Source organism: Dendropsophus ebraccatus, chromosome 6, assembly GCF_027789765.1.
Source record: "Dendropsophus ebraccatus isolate aDenEbr1 chromosome 6, aDenEbr1.pat, whole genome shotgun sequence".
NCBI lineage: Eukaryota > Metazoa > Chordata > Amphibia > Anura > Hylidae > Dendropsophus > Dendropsophus ebraccatus.
Genome location: NC_091459.1, coordinates 151878813 through 151899373, shown reverse-complemented (window position 1 = coordinate 151899373; position 20561 = coordinate 151878813). Strand labels below are relative to the sequence as shown.

At 49.8% G+C, this 20561-nt stretch overlaps 1 protein-coding gene across 1 annotated transcript; it reads left to right on the top strand.

Moving 5' to 3' along the window:
- Positions 1 to 3891: 3891 nt before the first annotated feature.
- PPM1G (protein phosphatase, Mg2+/Mn2+ dependent 1G) lies at positions 3892 to 20303 on the top strand. Its single transcript, XM_069973305.1, has 10 exons — positions 3892 to 4077; positions 11358 to 11427; positions 12112 to 12197; positions 12559 to 12691; positions 15577 to 16016; positions 16155 to 16277; positions 16498 to 16732; positions 19051 to 19180; positions 19249 to 19351; positions 19857 to 20303. Exons 1-10 carry the CDS (start codon positions 3967 to 3969, stop codon positions 20043 to 20045), a joined length of 1620 nt encoding a protein of 539 aa, XP_069829406.1. The 5' UTR covers positions 3892 to 3966; the 3' UTR covers positions 20046 to 20303.
- Positions 20304 to 20561: the final 258 nt, after the last annotated feature.

Sequence of the window (20561 nt, the reverse complement as noted above, 5' to 3'; positions counted from 1 at the left end):
TCAGGAGTGTCACCATCACACAGACCTCAGAGGAGTGTCACCATCACACAGACCTCAGGAGTGTCACCATCACACAGACCTCAGAGGAGTGTCACCATCACCAGACCTCAGAGGAGTGTCACCATCACACAGACCTCAGAGGAGTGTCACCATCACACAGACCTCAGAGGAGTGTCACCATCACACAGACCTCAGAGGAGTGTCACCATCACACAGACCTCAGGAGTGTCACCATCACACAGACCTCAGAGGAGTGTCACCATCACACAGACCTCAGAGGAGTGTCACCATCACACAGACCTCAGAGGAGTGTCACCATCACACAGACCTCAGAGGAGTGTCACCATCACACAGACCTCAGAGGAGTGTCACCATCACACAGACCTCAGGAGTGTCACCATCACACAGACCTCAGAGGAGTGTCACCATCACACAGACCTCAGGAGTGTCACCATCACACAGACCTCAGAGGAGTGTCACCATCACACAGACCTCAGGAGTGTCACCATCACACAGACCTCAGGAGTGTCACCATCACACAGACCCCAGAGGAGTGTCACCATCACACAGACCTCAGGAGTGTCACCATCACACAGACCTCAGAGGAGTGTCACCATCACACAGACCTCAGAGAGTGTCACCATCACACAGACCTCAGAGGAGTGTCACCATCACACAGACCTCAGAGGAGTGTCACCATCACACAGACCTCAGAGGAGTGTCACCATCACACAGACCTCAGAGAGTGTCACCATCACACAGACCTCAGGAGTGTCACCATCACACAGACCTCAGAGGAGTGTCACCATCACACAGACCTCAGGAGTGTCACCATCACACAGACCTCAGAGGAGTGTCACCATCACACAGACCTCAGAGGAGTGTCACCATCACACAGACCTCAGGAGTGTCACCATCACACAGACCTCAGAGGAGTGTCACCATCACACAGACCTCAGGAGTGTCACCATCACACAGACCTCAGAGGAGTGTCACCATCACACAGACCCTCAGAGGCAGTGTCACCATCACACAGACCTCAAGGAGTGTCACCATCACACAGACCTCAGAGGAGTGTCACCATCACACAGACCTCAGGAGTGTCACCATCACACAGACCTCAGAGGCGTGTCACCATCACACAGACCTCAGAGGAGTGTCACCATCACACAGGACCTCAGAGGAGTGTCACCATCACACAGACCTCAGAGGAGTGTCACCATCACACAGACCTCAGGAGTGTCACATCACACAGACCTCAGAGGAGTGTCACCATCACACAGAACCTCAGAGGAGTGTCACCATCACACAGACCTCAGAGGAGTGTCACCATCACACAGGACACTCAGAGGAGTGTCACCATCACACAGACCTCAGGAGTGGTCCCATCAACACAGACTCAGAGGAGTGTCAACCATCACACAGACTCAGGAGTGTCACCATCACACAGACTCAGAGGAGTGTCACCATCACACAGACCTCGAGGAGTGTCCACCATCACACAGACCTCAGAGGAATGTCACCATCACACAGACCTCAGGAGTGTCACCATCACACAGACCTCAGAGGAGTGTCACCATCACACAGACCTCAGAGGAGTGTCCACCATCACACAGACCTCAGGGAGTGTCACCATCACACAGACCTCAGGAGTGTCACCATCACACAGACCTCAGGAGTGTCACCATCACACAGACCTCAGGAGTGTCACCATCACACAGACCTCAGAGGAGTGTCACCATCACACAGACCTCAGGAGTGTCACCATCACACAGACCTCAGAGCAGTGTCACCATCACACAGACCTCAGGAGTGTCACCATCACACAGACCTCAGGAGTGTCACCATCACACAGACCCCAGAGCAGTGTCACCATCACACAGACCTCAGGAGTGTCACCATCACACAGACCTCAGAGGAGTGTCACCATCACACAGACCTCAGGAGTGTCACCATCACACAGACCTCAGAGGAGTGTCACCATCACACAGACCTCAGAGGAGTGTCACCATCACACAGACCTCAGAGGAGTGTCACCATCACACAGACCTCAGAGGAGTGTCACCATCACACAGACCTCAGGAGTGTCACCATCACACAGACCTCAGAGGAGTGTCACCATCACACAGACCTCAGGAGTGTCACCATCAAACAGACCTCAGAGGAGTGTCACCATCACACAGACCTCAGAGGAGTGTCACCATCACACAGACCTCAGGAGTGTCACCATCACACAGACCTCAGAGGAGTGTCACCATCACACAGACCTCAGGAGTGTCACCATCACACAGACCTCAGAGGAGTGTCACCATCACACAGACCTCAGAGGAGTGTCACCATCACACAGACCTCAGGAGTGTCACCATCACACAGACCTCAGAGGAGTGTCACCATCACACAGACCTCAGGAGTGTCACCATCAAACAGACCTCAGAGGAGTGTCACCATCACACAGACCTCAGAGGAGTGTCACCATCACACAGACCTCAGGAGTGTCACCATCACACAGACCTCAGAGGAGTGTCACCATCACACAGACCTCAGAGGAGTGTCACCATCACACAGACCTCAGAGGAGTGTCACCATCACACAGACCTCAGGAGTGTCACCATCACACAGACCTCAGAGGAGTGTCACCATCACACAGACCCCAGAGGAGTGTCACCATCACACAGACCTCAGAGGAGTGTCACCATCACACAGACCTCAGAGGAGTGTCACCATCACACAGACCTCAGGAGTGTCACCATCACACAGACCTCAGAGCAGTGTCACCATCACACAGACCTCAGGAGTGTCACCATCACACAGACCTCAGGAGTGTCACCATCACACAGACCTCAGAGGAGTGTCACCATCACACAGACCTCAGGAGTGTCACCATCACACAGACCTCAGAGGAGTGTCACCATCACACAGACCTCAGAGCAGTGTCACCATCACACAGACCTCAGAGGAGTGTCACCATCACACAGACCTCAGGAGTGTCACCATCACACAGACCTCGGAGGAGTGTCACCATCACACAGACCTCAGAGGAGTGTCACCATCACACAGACCTCAGGAGTGTCACCATCACACAGACCTCAGAGGAGTGTCACCATCACACAGACCTCAGAGCAGTGTCACCATCACACAGACCTCAGAGCAGTGTCACCATCACACACATCCTGTCCCCTCCATTGGGTAATTTCCGATGATGGAAGCCTAATATCTCACATAGACTCGGCAGCTTCCGGGCTCTCGTAGTCTGGACGCTGATCCTCTGGGAGACCGCTGTGGATTTTGGTGTTAATGGATCGTCTGCTCTCGCCTATATTACACCCGTATAATGGTGAGCTACTGTACTGGATCGGCATCTGTCATGTCATTCAGGACATCGCGCACACTGATTGAACCTATATACATATATATATATATATATATACATATATATATATATATATATATATATATATATATATATATATATATATAGGATTTGTTGATGGTCACAAATAAAAAGGGAGCAAAATTTGAAAACAAAAAACAAAAATAAACAAGATAAACCTGGTGAGGAGATGAGGCCTGAGGCGCCACTCAATGGCTCACAGCACTCACAGCGGTCTCTAGGGGCGACGTTACTAAGGAAGTGACGCCTTCCCTCACGTGACGCCTCCGTACGTGTACGCTGCCGCCATCTTTATTTGGGTAAAATAAAGATTTCAGGTCTCCGGATCCGGGTGGGGGTCGGAGTTACCCGACAGAGTGTGTTATGCGAGCTGTTTCCCCGTGAGACGCCGTCGCCACTGTCGTCAGGCTCAGTAGGGGTGTCGTGGGTCACCTTCACCTGCCCACATCCATCATGGCCGCCGGACTATGCACTTCCGGTCACATGACTCTCCGGCTCCTCTTGTCTCCGCCGCAGCTTCCGTTTCCGCTCCGCTGGATTCTCCGGAGCCGCTGAGAGGCCGCACGTGTCCGGACATGGGAGCCTATCTGTCCCAGCCAAACACCAGCAAGAGCTCCGGCGGGGGCGGCAGCGGGAGGCTCAGCTACGGCTACTCCGCTATGCAGGGCTGGAGGGTGTCCATGGAGGTGAGAACGGGGACTGTGTGTATATGTATATACTGTGCCTCCTACCTGACTGTGTATATATATGTATATACTGTGCCTCCTGCCTGACTGTGTGTATATGTATATACTGTGCCTCCTACCTGACTGTGTATATATATGTATACTGTGCCTCCTACCTGACTGTGTGTATATATATGTATATACTGTGCCTCCTACCTGACTGTGTGTATATATGTATATACTGTGCCTCCTACCTGACTGTGTATATATGTATATACTGTGCCTCCTGCCTGACTGTGTGTGTATATATGTATATACTGTGCCTCCTACCTGACTGTGTGTATATATGTATATACTGTGCCTCCTACCGGACTGTGTGTATATATGTATATATACTGTGCCTCCTGCCTGACTGTGTGTGTATATATGTATATACTGTGCCTCCTACCTGACTGTGTGTATATATATGTGTATACTGTGCCTCCTACCTGACTGTGTGTATATATATGTGTATACTGTGCCTCCTACCTGACTGTGTATATATATGTATATACTGTGCCTCCTACCTGACTGTGTATATATATGTATATACTGTGCCTCCTACCTGACTGTGTATATATATGTATATACTGTGCCTCCTACCTGACTGTGTGTATATATGTATATACTGTGCCTCCTACCTGACTGTGTGTATATATGTATATACTGTGCCTCCTACCGGACTGTGTGTATATATGTATATACTGTGCCTCCTACCGGACTGTGTGTATATATATGTATATACTGTGCCTCCTGCCTGACTGTGTGTATATATATGTATATACTGTGCCTCCTGCCTGACTGTGTGTATATATATGTATATACTGTGCCTCCTGCCTGACTGTGTGTATATATATGTATATACTGTGCCTCCTGCCTGACTGTGTGTGTATATATGTATATACTGTGCCTCCTACCTGACTGTGTGTATATATGTATATACTGTGCCTCCTACCTGACTGTGTACATACACTCACCGGCCACATTATTAGGTAGACCATGCTAGTAACGGGTTGGACCCCCTTTTGCCTTCAGAACTGCCCCAATTCTTGGTGGCATAGATACAACAAGGTGCTGGAAGCTTCCTCAGAGATTTTGGTCCATATTGACATGATGACATCACACAGTTGCCGCAGATTTGTCGGCTGCACATCCATGATGCCAATCTCCCATTCCACCACATCCCAAAGATGCTCTATTGGATTGAGATCTGGTGACTGTGGAGGCCATTGGAGTACAGTGACCTCATTGTCATGTGCAAGAAACCAGTCTGAGATGATTCTAGCTTTATGACATGGCGCATTATCCTGCTGAGAGTCGCCATCAGATGTTGGGTCCATTGTGGTCATAAAGGGATGGACATGGTCAGCAACAATACTCAGGTAGGCTGTGGCGTTGCAACCATGCTCAATTGGTACCAAGGGGCCCAAAGAGTGCCAAGAAAATATTCCCCACACCATGACACCACCACCACCAGCCTGAACCGTTGATACAAGGCAGGATGGATCCATGCTTTCATGTTGTTGACACCAAATTCTGACCCTACCATCCGAATGTCGCAGCAGAAATCGAGACTCATCAGACCAGGCAACGTTTTTCCAATCTTCTACTGTCCAATTCCGATGAGCTTGTGCAAATTGTAGCCTCAGTTTCCTGTTCTTAGCTGAGCGGAGTGGCCCCCGGTGTGGTCTTCTGCTGCTGTAGCCCATCTGCCTCAGAGTTGGCCGTACTGTGCGCTCAGAGATGCTCTTCTGCCTACCTTGGCTGTAACGGTTGGCTATTTGAGTCACTGTTGCCTTTCTATCAGCTGGAACCAGTCTGCCCATTCTCCTCTGACCTCTGGCATCAACAAGGCATTTCCGCCCACAGAACGGCCGCTCACTGGATGGTTTTTCTTTTTCGGACCATTCTCTGTAAACCCTAGAGATGGTTGTGCGTGAAAATCCCAGTAGATCAGCAGTTTCTGAAATACTCAGACCAGCCCTTCTGGCACCAACAACCATGCCACGTTCAAAGGCCTCAAATCGCCTTTCTTCCCCATACTGATGCTCGGTTTGAACTGCAGGAGTGTGTATATGTATATATAGATAGATATATACTGTGCCTCATACCTGACTCTGTGTATGTATATATGTAATATACAGTGGAAGGCAGGAGGGCATGCGCACAGCAGACTCATGAGGCCGTGTGGGAAGGGCCTGTGCCCAATTCTCCCGGGATCTGCGCACACTGAAGGGAATCGTCGCTCACAATTTGGAGGCCATGTGTTTACATCAACATGATGAGACTGACGCGTCCTTTACTTATTACACCCAGAGACAAATAGGATAATGAATTGAAGTGCATAATAATTATATCTCAATGTAGATAATTACAGTGCAAGATGTGCTATTTATCACTGCATAATCAGTAACATAACTGAAAATCTAATTTCATATATAAAACCAAAAACTGTGCTGATCATGATTAAATTGTTATAAAAGTGCAAAACCTCATATATATGTAAGTGACCGCGCATACAGGTGCTGATATAATAAAGTGCTACAGTGATGCAATCATTAATCTCATGATGTCATACTACATCACATTTCCTCTCATTCTATAACCTTCATCCATTCCTTCTCTCCCACTGTTCTTTTTAACTTTTTTTTTTTTCCTTTTAAATTCTTAACCCCATCACACACACAGGCCATGTGGATACACTGCATGGGTATATATAGTGACAGACGCTTACAATATACCTGTATACATGATGACTCAAGTGACTAACACCGTGATGTCTGGGCTGTCAGTAATTACTCCATCCTTGTGCACCATGTTAATTTATTATGAGATTTTTTTAATCATGTCAATAAAAATTGTTAGTCACTATCGTGAATTTTTTTTTTTTTTTTTTTGCAGAAATCAATAGTCCAGGCGATTTTAAGCAACTTTGTAATTGGGTTTATCAGTCAAATCTTCCATTATCTGCATGTAAGAAGCCTTTTCCCAGGTCCCCCCCCCCTCCCTCCTTTCTGTCATCCACTGCTCAGAATCAGGAAACCTAAATGTTTGTTCTATGAAGAGGGGAGGGGGGAAAAGAGACGGAGCAGAAATGTCAACAGCAGAAAACAGAACAAAGGATTCCTCAGTAGGGGGAGCTATTCAGACGTCAGAGAGGTCAGTGGGGGGGGAGCTATTCAGAGGTCAGAGAGGTCAGTGGTAACTGTCAGAGGACAGAGCCTGTGTTGTAGCTTTTAATTAACTCTTTTTTTGTCCTGTTTTGGTTTCTTTTTTTCTCCATAGGAGAACAATGAAGACGGGGGGAGAGCTTCATACTGCTTTTTCATGATAAAAATGCATTTTTCGGCTAACAAACCCAATTACAAAGTTTCTTAAAATCGCCTGGACTATTGATTTCTGCAATTTTCCTGACAGTGACACTTTAAATGTTTTTTAAAAATGTAGCTTTGTGTTGTGTAATTGTTCTATAGTAAAGCTATTTGTGTGATACTCTTGGACGTAATATTATGGTTAATCAACTCTGCTAGACAGAGACCGTGATTAATAGTGTGTGTCCTTTGGAACTATTCTGTATATAATATACTGTGCCTCATACCTGACTGTGTGTGTGACTGTGACCTTCTTGGCCATGTAGCCCCCCTCATCACTCTCCTTCTTGGTCATGTAGCTCCCCATCACTCTCTTTCTTGGCCATGTAGCCCCCCTCATCACTCTCCTTCTTGGCCACGTAGCCCCCCCCATCACTCTCCTGCTTGGCCACGTAGTCCCCCCCATCACTCTCCTTCTTGGCCACGTAGCCCCCCCCATCACTCTCCTTCTTGGCCACGTAGCCCCCCCCATCACTCTCCTTCTTGGCCACGTAGCCCCCCCCCCCATCACTCTCCTTCTTGGCCACGTAGCCCCCCCCCCCCCCCATCACTCTCCTTCTTGGCCACGTAGCCCCCCCCCATCACTCTCCTTCTTGGCCACGTAGCCCCCCCCCCCATCACTCTCCTTCTTGGCCACGTAGCCCCCCCCCCCCATCACTCTCCTTCTTGGCCACGTAGCCCCTCCATCACTCTCCTTCTTGGCCACGTAGCCCCCCATCACTCTCCTTCTTGGCCACGTAGCCCCCCCCCCATCACTCTCCTTCTTGGCCACGTAGCCCCCCCCCCATCACTCTCCTTCTTGGCCACGTAGCCCCCCCCCCATCACTCTCCTTCTTGGCCACGTAGCCCCCCCCATCACTCTCCTTCTTGGCCACGTAGCCCCCCCCATCACTCTCCTTCTTGGCCACGTAGCCCCCCCCCCCCCCCCCATCACTCTCCTTCTTGGCCACGTAGCCCCCCCCCCCCATCACTCTCCTTCTTGGCCACGTAGCCCCCCCCCCCATCACTCTCCTTCTTGGCCACATGGCCCTTACACAGCCTGGAGGGGTTTGGGGATCATTGTCCCATTGAAAAATAAATCCTGGTCCAACTAATTGCAAACCGCATGGAATAGCGGCAGCTGCAAGATGCTGTGGTGGCCATGGTGGGTCAGTATAACTCACCCAACAGTCACCAGCAAAGCCCACCACACACACACACACACACACACACACACACACACACACACACACACACACACACACCTCCCCCTCCATGCTTCACAGTGGGCACCAGCCATGTAGACTCCATCCGGTCACCTTTTCTGCGTCGCACAAAGACACGGTGGTTGGAGCCAAAGATCTCAGATTCTGACTCCTCAGACCAAAGCGCAGATTTCCACTGGTCTCATGTCCATTCCTGGTGTTCTCTACCGAAACAAGTCTCTTCTGCTTCTTACCTGTCCTCAGCAGCGGCTTCCTAGCAGCTTTTACACCATGAAGGCTGCTGCACAGAGTTGTAGAGATGTCTCTGCTGCTGCACAGTCTCCTCTTACCAGTTGTTGTAGAGATGTCTCTGCTGCTGCTGCACAGTCTCCTCTTACCAGTTGTTGTAGAGATGTCTCTGCTGCTGCTGCACAGTCTCCTCTTACCAGTTGTTGTAGAGATGTCTCTGCTGCTGCTGCAGTCTCCTCTTACCAGTTGTTGTAGAGATGTCTCTGCTGCTGCACAGTCTCCTCTTACCAGTTGTTGTAGAGATGTCTCTGCTGCTGCACAGTCTCCTCTTACCAGTTGTTGTAGAGATGTCTCTGCTGCTGCTGCACAGTCTCCTCTTACCAGTTGTTGTAGAGATGTCTCTGCTGCTGCTGCACAGTCTCCTCTTACCAGTTGTTGTAGAGATGTCTCTGCTGCTGCTGCACAGTCTCCTCTTACCAGTTGTTGTAGAGATGTCTCTGCTGCTGCTGCAGTCTCCTCTTACCAGTTGTTGTAGAGATGTCTCTGCTGCTGCTGCACAGTCTCCTCTTACCAGTTGTTGTAGAGATGTCTCTGCTGCTGCTGCACAGTCTCCTCTTACCAGTTGTTGTAGAGATGTCTCTGCTGCTGCTGCACAGTCTCCTCTTACCAGTTGTTGTAGAGATGTCTCTGCTGCACAGTCTCCTCTTACCAGTTGTTGTAGAGATGTCTCTGCTGCACAGTCTCCTCTTACCAGTTGTTGTAGAGATGTCTCTGCTGCTGCTGCACAGTCTCCTCTTACCAGTTGTTGTAGAGATGTCTCTGCTGCACAGTCTCCTCTTACCAGTTGTTGTAGAGATGTCTCTGCTGCACAGTCTCCTCTTACCAGTTGTTGTAGAGATGTCTCTGCTGCACAGTCTCCTCTTACCAGTTGTTGTAGAGATGTCTCTGCTGCTGCTGCACAGTCTCCTCTTACCAGTTGTTGTAGAGATGTCTCTGCTGCTGCTGCACAGTCTCCTCTTACCAGTTGTTGTAGAGATGTCTCTGCTGCTGCTGCACAGTCTCCTCTTACCAGTTGTTGTAGAGATGTCTCTGCTGCTGCTGCACAGTCTCCTCTTACCAGTTGTTGTAGAGATGTCTCTGCTGCTGCTGCACAGTCTCCTCTTACCAGTTGTTGTAGAGATGTCTCTGCTGCTGCTGCACAGTCTCCTCTTACCAGTTGTTGTAGAGATGTCTCTGCTGCTATATCTCTGTGTGCCATTGACCTGGTCTCTAATCTGAGCTGCTGTTACCTGTGATCTCTGAGGTCGGTGACTCTGATTGGATTTTAAACTTGGCGACTTTCACAGTTTTTCTAGTTTCTCGGACTGACCTTCATTTCTCACAGTAATAACGGCCGCTCGTTTTTCTTACTTGGCTGCTCTTTTCTTGCCAAAATATAAATTCTAACATTCTCTTCAGTCGGACTATCGGCCGTGTATCCACCTGAATGCTGCACAACACAACGGAGGGTCCCCACACCATTCGTAAGGCAAGAAATCCCACCTATTACACCTGGGGAGCGACGGGGCCGCCCACCTGGGGAGCGACGGGGCCGCCCACCTGGGGAGCGACGGGGCCGCCCACCTGGGGAGCGACGGGGCCGCCCATCTGGGGAGCGACGGGGCCGCCCACCTGGGGAGCGACGGGGCCGCCCACCTGGGGAGCGACGGGGCCGCCCACCTGGGGAGCGACGGGGCCGCCCACCTGGGGAGCGACGGGGCCGCCCACCTGGGGAGCGACGGGGCCGCCCACCTGGGGAGCGACGGGGCCGCCCACCTGGGGAGCGACGGGGCCGCCCACCTGGGGAGCGACAACCATTTCCGGTGACTACCTCTTGAAGCTCATCATGAGAATGCCCAGAGTGTGCAAAGCAGGAGGCACAGCAATTGGCGGCTACTCTGAAGAACCAAAAATATAAGGCAGATTGTCAGTTGTTTCTCACTTTTTTGTTCAGTATCTAATCCCACTTGTTATAATTCAGAGCTTTGATGCCATCAGTGGGAATCTACAATCTTCATAGTCATGAAAATACAGAAAACTCTTTTGAATGAAAAGATATGTCCAAACATTTGGTCTGTACTGTGCCTCATACCTTCCTAAATAAATATATATATATATCACATACACAGTCGGGTATGAGGCACAGTATATATATATATATATATATATATATATATATATATATACACACACACACACAGTCAGGTATGAGGCACAGTACAGGGTGTGTGTGTGTGTGTATATATATATATATATATATATATATATATATATATATATATATATATATATATGTGTATTTATTAATTATAATTTCTTTTTTCTTTTTTTTTTTTTTTTTTTTTCATATCCATTCCGTGTGTCTGATTTGTTCTCGGAGGTTTTTCCTTTTTGATGGTTTCCTCTTCTTTCTCCCCAGGACGCCCATAACTGTATGCCGGAGCTGGACAGTGAGACGGCCATGTTTTCTGTGTACGACGGTCATGGAGGTAAGTGTGGGCTCTCTAGTTACAGTAGGAAGAGTTCTTTCTGGGGTCAATCGCAGAAGGTGACATGGTCTCCTCCTCCTCCTCCTCCTCCTCCCCCCCCCCCCCCCCCTATAGACGACGGGTGGCATGGTCTCCTACTCCTCCCCCCTATAGACGACGGCTGGCATGGTCTCCTCCTTCCCCCTCCCCCCTATAGACGACGGCTGGCATGGTCTCCTCCTCCTCCTCCCCCCTATAGACGGGTGGCATGGTCTCCTCCTCCTCCTCCTCCCCCCTATAGATGACGGCTGGCATGGTCTCCTACTCCTCCCCCCTATAGACGACTGGTGACATGGTCTCTTCCTCCTCCCCCCTATAGACGACGGCTGACATGGTCTCCCCCCCCCCCCCCCCTATAGACGACGGGTGGCATGGTCTTCTACTCCTCCCCCCTATAGACGACGGCTGACATGGTCTCCTCCTCCTCCCCCCTATAGACGGGTGGCATGGTCTCCTACTCCTCCCCCCTATAGACGACTGGTGACATGGTCTCCTCCTCCTCCTCCCGTCTATAGATGATGGCCGATGTGGCCGCCGGCCTCCCCTGTAGATAGTGCCCGCCATATGTGATGTTGCTCCTTAGTGGTGTCTGTCTGAAGATTGTTTTGCGGTCCCGGTGGTCCTCTCACGTGTTGTGTCTTTCAGGGGAAGAAGTGGCTTTATATTGCTCCAAGTACTTACCGGATATTATAAAGGAACAGAAGGCATACAAGGAGGGAAAGCTGCAGAAGGTGAGCCGTGCGTCCGGCCCTCCCGGGAGAACTTACCCTCCATACTAGATCAGCAGGGAGAACTCTTCTCTTTAAGAAGCAGCTGCTTTTACTTCCTTAGAAGTTCTTATGATCTGTTGGTTTGTAATGGGGTTAGCTCCTCCCCTTCATAGGTCACGGAGCATGCTCACTGCACTGTTAGAATGTGCAGGGTAGAGGTGAGCTCTGCACGCTCTCTACATTCTCTGATAATTGCCATTCCACTATTGTCACATAGCTCACTATGCACATCTTGCTGAGCATGACCACTACGCTCTGCCGTAGAAGTCATGTGTATAGGTCAGTGGTCTTCCCGCAGCATGACCTCTAGTGTCTCCCGTAGGCCCTGGAGGACGCCTTCCTCGCTATTGATGAAAAGCTGACGCAGGAGAATGTTATAAAGGAGCTGTCGCAGATGGCTGGGCGGCCGATCACTGACCATGAGGACAAGAATAAGGTGGCCGATGAGGATGATGGTGAGTACGGGGGGCACAGGATGTCCGTATGACCTCCCCCATCACGGACCCTTTAACCCTTTCTGCAGACTGACTGGTTTATTGGTTACCAGCATGGATATGTGAGAAGAATACAAAACCAGCTATAAGTAATGAGCCTAAAGCCACACGGCTGTCACCTAGTACAGAGAGAGCAGCTGGCAAGATGGCCGCTTATACATGTGACCACAACCGCCATCTCCCTGAGGAGCTGCCATCTGACTCCGTGACCGGCGCTACATAATATCCCAGCCACCGAGAGCGTTCTCCTCCCACATCTACTGTGTAAAGGGGACTGAACTGCCTGCCCACAAGGCTTTGCTCTACCCAGAAGGCCTGTTACAAGAGTATTAATACTAAATACAGCCAGTAGGGGGGGCTCCAAACACACTCTACCAGAGTAAACTCTAGCCACAGAGTAATGATTGAAACAATAGTAAGGAGTAGTGGCATCACAGACGTGTTTCAACCGCAGCAATCGGTGTCCGGCTGCTGTCGCGTAGAGAGCGCAGGTGCTGCTAACCTGAGTGTGAACACATGTATAATAGAAAGAATGAAGGTTGCACTCACCCAAGATGATGTCTTCTTGTACTTTTACTACTTCACTTCATAGTGCCCATAATGGACAATGGCAGACGCTAACCAAACAAGGTGGCTTCTACGGACCTCCCCCTCGCTGCTCGTCATCGTACTACTAAACTAAGCAGCCTAATTAATGACATGCGACATGTGAAACAAAAAAAACACAATGGTTAAAAACAATGTGAAAAGTGAGCGTCAGATCAATAAATTTTGATCGACTCTTTAACCCTCCCGGCCCCTGTGCAGCCGTACGAATGATCCAGCAATGGCCGGTGCTTATCTTGGCCTCTCATTATATACTCTTTCAATCCCAGCATATCTGAGGACCGAGGCGTGTCTTACAGGCTCAATAAGACTGGTCGTCCCTGTTCTTATAGAGTAAAAGTGTGCTCTCACTTTTGTTTGTCCAATATAAAAACGGCCACAGGGGCAAAAATATAGACTACAGAGCAGGTCTTACAACAGCAAAAAGGTGGGAAAAGGACCTTCCATGACGTAGCAAGGGGGAGGTCTGTAGAAGCGCACACCTGCGCGTGAAACGGTCTGTCACCATCTTGTTTGGTTAGCGTCTGCCGTTGTCCATTATGGGCACTATGTCCATTTTTACTTTTTGAAGTGAAGAAATAAAAGTGCGTGAAGTCGTCTTGGGTGACAAGTGCAACCTTCATTCTTTCTATTATACACGCGTTCACAAAGTTATGATTGGCAGAGCAAGCTGGAAGCCATATGATACGCTCCAGCCAATGAGAACGCTGCCGCTGCACATGCCAACCAGCAGCCTTTACCCTTCCATGCACTTCAATAGAAACTGGAACCAAGGGAGACTTGAAGACGCCAGCCGGAGGTGACAGCACCAGATTCAAGCAGCCACTTTTAGGGTATTGCCGGAGTTGTCCTTTTAACTCAACGCTTTTAACTTAACACAATAATCAGCGTAATGAGCCTGGTGGAACAGAACATGGCCACCACCACCATGAAAACATGGAGGATAGTTGGGGGGGAGCATTGCTGTGTGTAGGAGCTGTATACACAACCGCAGGTCTAGAGGATAGTGAGAGGGAGCATTGCTGTGTGTAGGAGCTGTATACACAACCGCAGGTCTAGAGGATAGTGAGAGGGAGCATTGCTGTGTGTAGGAGCTGTATACACAACCGCAGGTCTAGAGGATAGTGGGGGGGAGCATTGCTGTGTGTAGGAGCTGTATACACAACCGCAGGTCTAGAGGATAGTGAGAGGGAGCATTGCTGTGTGTAGGAGCTGTATACACAACCGCAGGTCTAGAGGATAGTGAGAGGGAGCATTGCTGTGTGTAGGAGCTGTATACACAACCGCAGGTCTAGAGGATAGTGAGAGGGAGCATTGCTGTGTGTAGGAGCTGTATACACAACCGCAGGTCTAGAGGATAGTGGGGGGGAGCATTGCTGTGTGTAGGAGCTGTATACACAACCGCAGGTCTAGAGGATAGTGAGAGGGAGCATTGCTGTGTGTAGGAGCTGTATACACAACCGCAGGTCTAGAGGATAGTGAGAGGGAGCATTGCTGTGTGTAGGAGCTGTATACACAACCGCAGGTCTAGAGGATAGTGAGAGGGAGCATTGCTGTGTGTAGGAGCTGTATACACAACCGCAGGTCTAGAGGATAGTGAGAGGGAGCATTGCTGTGTGTAGGAGCTGTATACACATAACGGCAGGTCTGGAGGATAGTGGGGGGGAGCATTGCTGTGTGTAGGAGCTGTATACACAACTGCAGGTCTAGAGGATAGTGAGAGGGAGCATTGCTGTGTGTAGGAGCTGTATACACAACTGCAGGTCTAGAGGATAGTGAGAGGGAGCATTGCTGTGTGTAGGAGCTGTATACACAACTGCAGGTCTAGAGGATAGTGAGAGGGAGCATTGCTGTGTGTAGGAGCTGTATACACAACTGCAGGTCTAGAGGATAGTGAGAGGGAGCATTGCTGTGTGTAGGAGCTGTATACACAACTGCAGGTCTAGAGGATAGTGGGGGGGGGAGCATTGCTGTGTGTAGGAGCTGTATACACATAACGGCAGGTCTGGAGGATAGTTGGGGGGGCATTGCTGTGTGTAGGAGCTGTATACACATAACGGCAGGTCTAGAGGATAGTGAGAGGGAGCATTGCTGTGTGTAGGAGCTGTATACACATAACGGCAGGTCTGGAGGATAGTGAGAGGGAGCATTGCTGTGTGTAGGAGCTGTATACACATAACGGCAGGTCTCCTGGCGGTTATTTATATTGGGTATAACTCTTGCTTTCTGCTGTCTTCTAGTGGACAATGAAGAAGCGGTGCTGCTGAACGAGGAGGCCACCATGACCATCGAGGAGCTGCTCACACGTTACGGTCAGAACTGTGGGAAGGGGAATCGGAATAAGTCGTGTGGGCACAATTCGGAGAAAACGGACTCTGAGGACAAGGCTGCAAGTGTAAATGGAGACCTGGAACCAGATGTCCAGTGCAAGAACGGTGAGAAAGAAGCCTCTACCGCGTCCGTCTCCTCATCCAAAGATGGTGGTGGTAGCTGCAGCTCGGGAAGTTCTGCCCCCAGCCGGGCCTCTAGGGCGGCAGTGTCCTGCTCCTCCTCCACTACCGGTGAGGCTGGGCCGTCCTGCTCCTCCTGCCTCTCACAGCCCGCCGTCACAGACAAGTCAAAGTTCTTTGAGGACAGTGAAGAATCTGAGGCTGAAGATGAGGAGGATGACGACAGTGAGGTGAGTCTGTGTGGTACCAGTCCATGGAGACCCAGAGCCCAGGCATCACTCCTCCCTGCAGCACAGGGGCCACTGTGGCCCTTACCCCACCCACTATGTCTTTTGCTCTGTAACCTGTGAAGCGGTCTTGTTCCTCAGGAGTGCAGTGGGGAGGAGTACAGCAGCGAGGAGGCTGAGGAGGATGACAGCGAGGACGTGGAGGAGGAGGAAGATGATAATGATGAAGAGGAGATGCTGCCTGGCATGGATGGGAAGGAGGAGGTTGGTCTTCGCTCATAGATTCTTCAAGCTGTCTGATCCTTGTGGAGGCTGCTGGGGACCATGCCGTAAATTGGGGACAGGGAAGCTTCGGCTGTCCAGGCATCATGGGAATTATATTTGCAACAGCTGGAGGGCCGAAGCTTTCCCTGTCCCAGGTTTGGCATTCAAGGTCACATGACCACCCATCTCAGTCCACCACATTTCCCTCTCTCCTTCTCAGCCTGGTTCGGACAGTGGCACCACAGCGGTCGTGGCTCTTATCAGGGGGAAGCAGCTGATTGTGGCCAATGCTGGAGACTCTCGCTGTGTGGTGTCCGAAGGAGGAAAAGCCGTAGACATGTCCTACGACCACAAACCTGAGGATGAACTGGAGCTGGCACGAATTAAGAACGCAGGCGGAAAAGTCACCATGGACGGCAGAGTGAACGGCGGCTTGAATTTGTCTAGAGCCATCGGTAGGTTGTGTGTGTGTGTGTGTGTGTGTGTGTATATGTATATATGTGTATATATATATATATATATATATATATATATATATATATATATATATATATATATATATATATATATATATATATATATATATATATATATATATATATATATATTTCTTATATTTCTTACTACCTGTCAAAAGTTTGGGGTCACATTGAAATGTCCTTATTTTTGAAGGAAAAGCACTGTACTTTTCAATGAAGATAACTTTAAACTAGTCCTAACCTACAACCAATCCCCTCTATACATTGCTAATGTGGTAACTGACTATTCTAGCTGCAAATGTCTGGTGTTTGGTGCAATATCTACATAGGTGTATAGAGGCCCATTTCCAGCAACTATCACTCCAGTGTTCTAATGGTACAATGTGTTTGCTCATTGGCTCAGAAGGATAATTGATGATTAGAAAACCCTTGTGCAGTCATGTTCACACATCTGAAAACAGTCTAGCTGGTTACAGAAGCTACAAAACTGACCTTCCTTTGAGCAGATTGAGTTTCTGGAGCATCACATTTGTGGGGTCAATTAAACGCTGAAAATGGCCAGAAAAAGAGAACTTTCATCTGAAACTCGACAGTCTATTCTTGTTCTTAGAAATGAAGGCTATTCCATGCGAGAAATTGCTAAGAAATAGAAGATTTCCTACAACGGTGTGTACTACTCCCTTCAGAGGACAGCACAAACAGGCTCTAACCAGAGTAGAAAAAGAAGTGGGAGGCCGCGTTGCACAACTAAGCAAGAAGATAAGCACATTAGAGTCTCTAGTATGAGAAACAGACGCCTCACAGGTCCCCGACTGGCATCTTCATTACATAGGACCCGCAAAACACCAGTGTCACCATCTACAGGGAAGAGGTGGCTGCCGGATTTTGGGCTTCAGGGCAGAGTGGCAAAGAAAAAGCCATATCTGAGACTGGCCAATAAAAGAAAAAGAGTAAGATGGGCAAAAGAACACAGAGATTGGACAGAGGAAGACTGGAAAAAAGTGTTGTGGACGATGGATGAATCCAAGTTTGAGGTGTTTGGATGACAAAGAAGAAGGTTTGTGAGACGCAGAAGAAATGAGAAGATGCTGGAAGAATGCCTGACGCCATCTGTTATACATGGTGGAGGTCATGTGATGGTCTGGGGTTGGTGCTGGTAAGGTGGGAGATTTGTACAGGGTAAAAGGGATTGTGAATAAGGAAGGCCATCACTCTGCACCGCCATGCCATACCCAGTGGGCAGCGCTTGGTTGGAGCCAATTTCATCCTACAACAGGACAATGACCCTAAACACCTCCAAATTGTGCAAGAACTATTTCCAGCAGAAGCAGCAGCTGGTATTCTATCATAGGGAATGGAGTGGCCAGCGCAGTCACCAGATCACCACCCCATTGTGGGAGCAGCTGGACCGTATGGTACGCCAGAAGTGCCCATCCAACCAATCCAACTTGTGGGAGCTGCTTCTAGAAGCGTGGGGGGCAATTTCTCCAGCTTACCCCAACAGATTAATAGCTAGAATGCCAAAGGTGGGCAATGCTGGAATTGGTGCACAAGGAGGATTCTGGGACGGAAGCCAAGTGTGATGGAAGAACAATGTTATTTCACCTACAAATCAGTATTTCTAACCTTGTCAATGTCTTGTCTCTATTTTCTATTCATTTCACAACGTCCGGTGGTGAAGAAGTGTGACTTTTCATGGAAAACACAAAATTGGTTGGGGGACCCCACACTTTTGAACGGTAGTGTGTGTGGAAAAAGTATAGCTTTATTATGCCATATGCATACACAAACGACGTTTCGGCCCTTCTACATCATACCGAGCCTTTCTTTTTGTGTATGCATATGGCATAATAAAGCTATACTTTTTCTGATTACGAAAAGACGCTGTCTTCAACTTGCTTTTTTGGATTCAGTACTGGGTGTGAGCCGACCCGGTGTTCCCTAGAGGAGATGGATAGATGGGATAGATTTTTATATTGTTCATGCCCTCACCGCCAGTACTGATGAGCCGATTTACAGTATAAACCAAGCCAGTTGGTTGGCTCGGTAGTCGGTTCGGTCGGCTGCCTTTGAAGTCTGTGCTGCTCCGCCCCAGGTTCTTGGAAAAGCTGGGTCCAGTCCTGAGAGAAGTTTCCCAGGTCTGGATTTAGTTTTTTCAGTCAACTAGAGCGGATAGGCACAGAGCGTCATGGACTTCACAAGCAGCAGGCTGATGAACGAATTCACAGTACAAACAAAGCTGCAGGCTTCATTAGCTCTGCGATCTGCTTACCTCTAGTCCTCGTCTCTATTAGGGGATCACTTCTACAAGAGGAACAAGAACCTTCCCCCAGAGGAGCAGATGATCTCTGCTTTGCCCGACATCAAGGTGCTGACGCTGAATGAGGAGCACGACTTCATGGTCATCGCCTGTGATGGGATCTGGTAGGTGCTTAGATTCAGCCATGTTTCCTCGCACATTGGGCCAGCCTAATGTGTGCTCTGTATTCCAGGAACGTCATGAGCAGCCAGGAGGTTGTGGACTTCATTCGTGAGAGGATCAGTCGGCTGGATCAGAGTGGAGAGCCAGCAAACCTCTCCTCTATAGTGGAGGAGGTAAGTGGCCCAAGAGCAGCCTATGGGTGGGACTGGCCAAGACTTCTGCTGTTTTGTGTATGGGATGATGATGGGGTCATGGATCGGCCTGTACCGTGTGTGGGTGGGGCCATGGATCGGCCTGTACCGTGTGTGGGTGGGGTCATGGATCGGCCTGTACCGTGTGTGGGTGGGGTCATGGATCGGCCTGTACCGTGTGTGGGTGGGGTCATGGATCGGCCTGTACCGTGTGTGGGTGGGGTCATGGATTGGCCTGTACCGTGTGTGGGTGGGGCCATGGATTGGCCTGTACCGTGTGTGGGTGGGGCCATGGATTGGCCTGTACCGTGTGTGGGTGGGGCCATGGATTGGCCTGTACCGTGTGTGGGTGGGGCCATGGATTGGCCTGTACCGTGTGTGTGTGTGTGTGTGTGTGTGTGTGTGGTCATGGATCGGCCTGTATTATGAAGTTGGCCATATATTTGGTGTTTGCGCTGCACTGTATATGACCCTGGTTTCTTTCCAGCTCCTGGACCAGTGCTTGGCTCCGGACACATCCGGTGATGGGACAGGCTGTGACAACATGACCTGTATCATCGTCCGCTTTCAGCCCTATTCTCACAGTAACGCTGAAGCTAACAAGCGCAAACTGGATGTAGTGGAGGCCGTGACAGAGAACTGCAGCGACAGCAGCAAGAAGGCCAAGACGGACTAGTGGCTGCCCCGCTGCCGCCCACATTGGACTTTGACCTCACGGTCTTCAGACTTTTACGAGTATTGTCTTTAATTTTTTTTTTTTTTATTATTATTGATGATCGATGTACAAACCTGTTGTAGCCGCCGGATGGTGCTTGTGTGGGGAAGGGGGGGACGCTATCACTTTGTGTATAATTTTGTAATCATTCCATGACCCCCTGTTTCCTTTGGCCCCTGGAACCTGTGGAAGAATTTTAACAAGGCTTTTTATAAATGAGTGTGTGGCCTGGCTCACTGTGGGGGAAGGGGAGCAGTCACTGGGGGTCTGTGTGGCCTGGCTCACTGTGGGGGAAGGGGAGCAGTCACTGGGGGTCTGTGTGTCCTGGCTCACTGTGGGGGAAGGGGAGCAGTCACTGGGGGTCGGGGTGTGGCCTGGCTCACTGTGGGGGAAGGGGAGCAGTCACTGGGGGTTGGGTTTGGCCTGGCTATCTAAAGGGGGAGCAGTCACTGGGGGTTGGGGTGTGGCCTGGCTCAC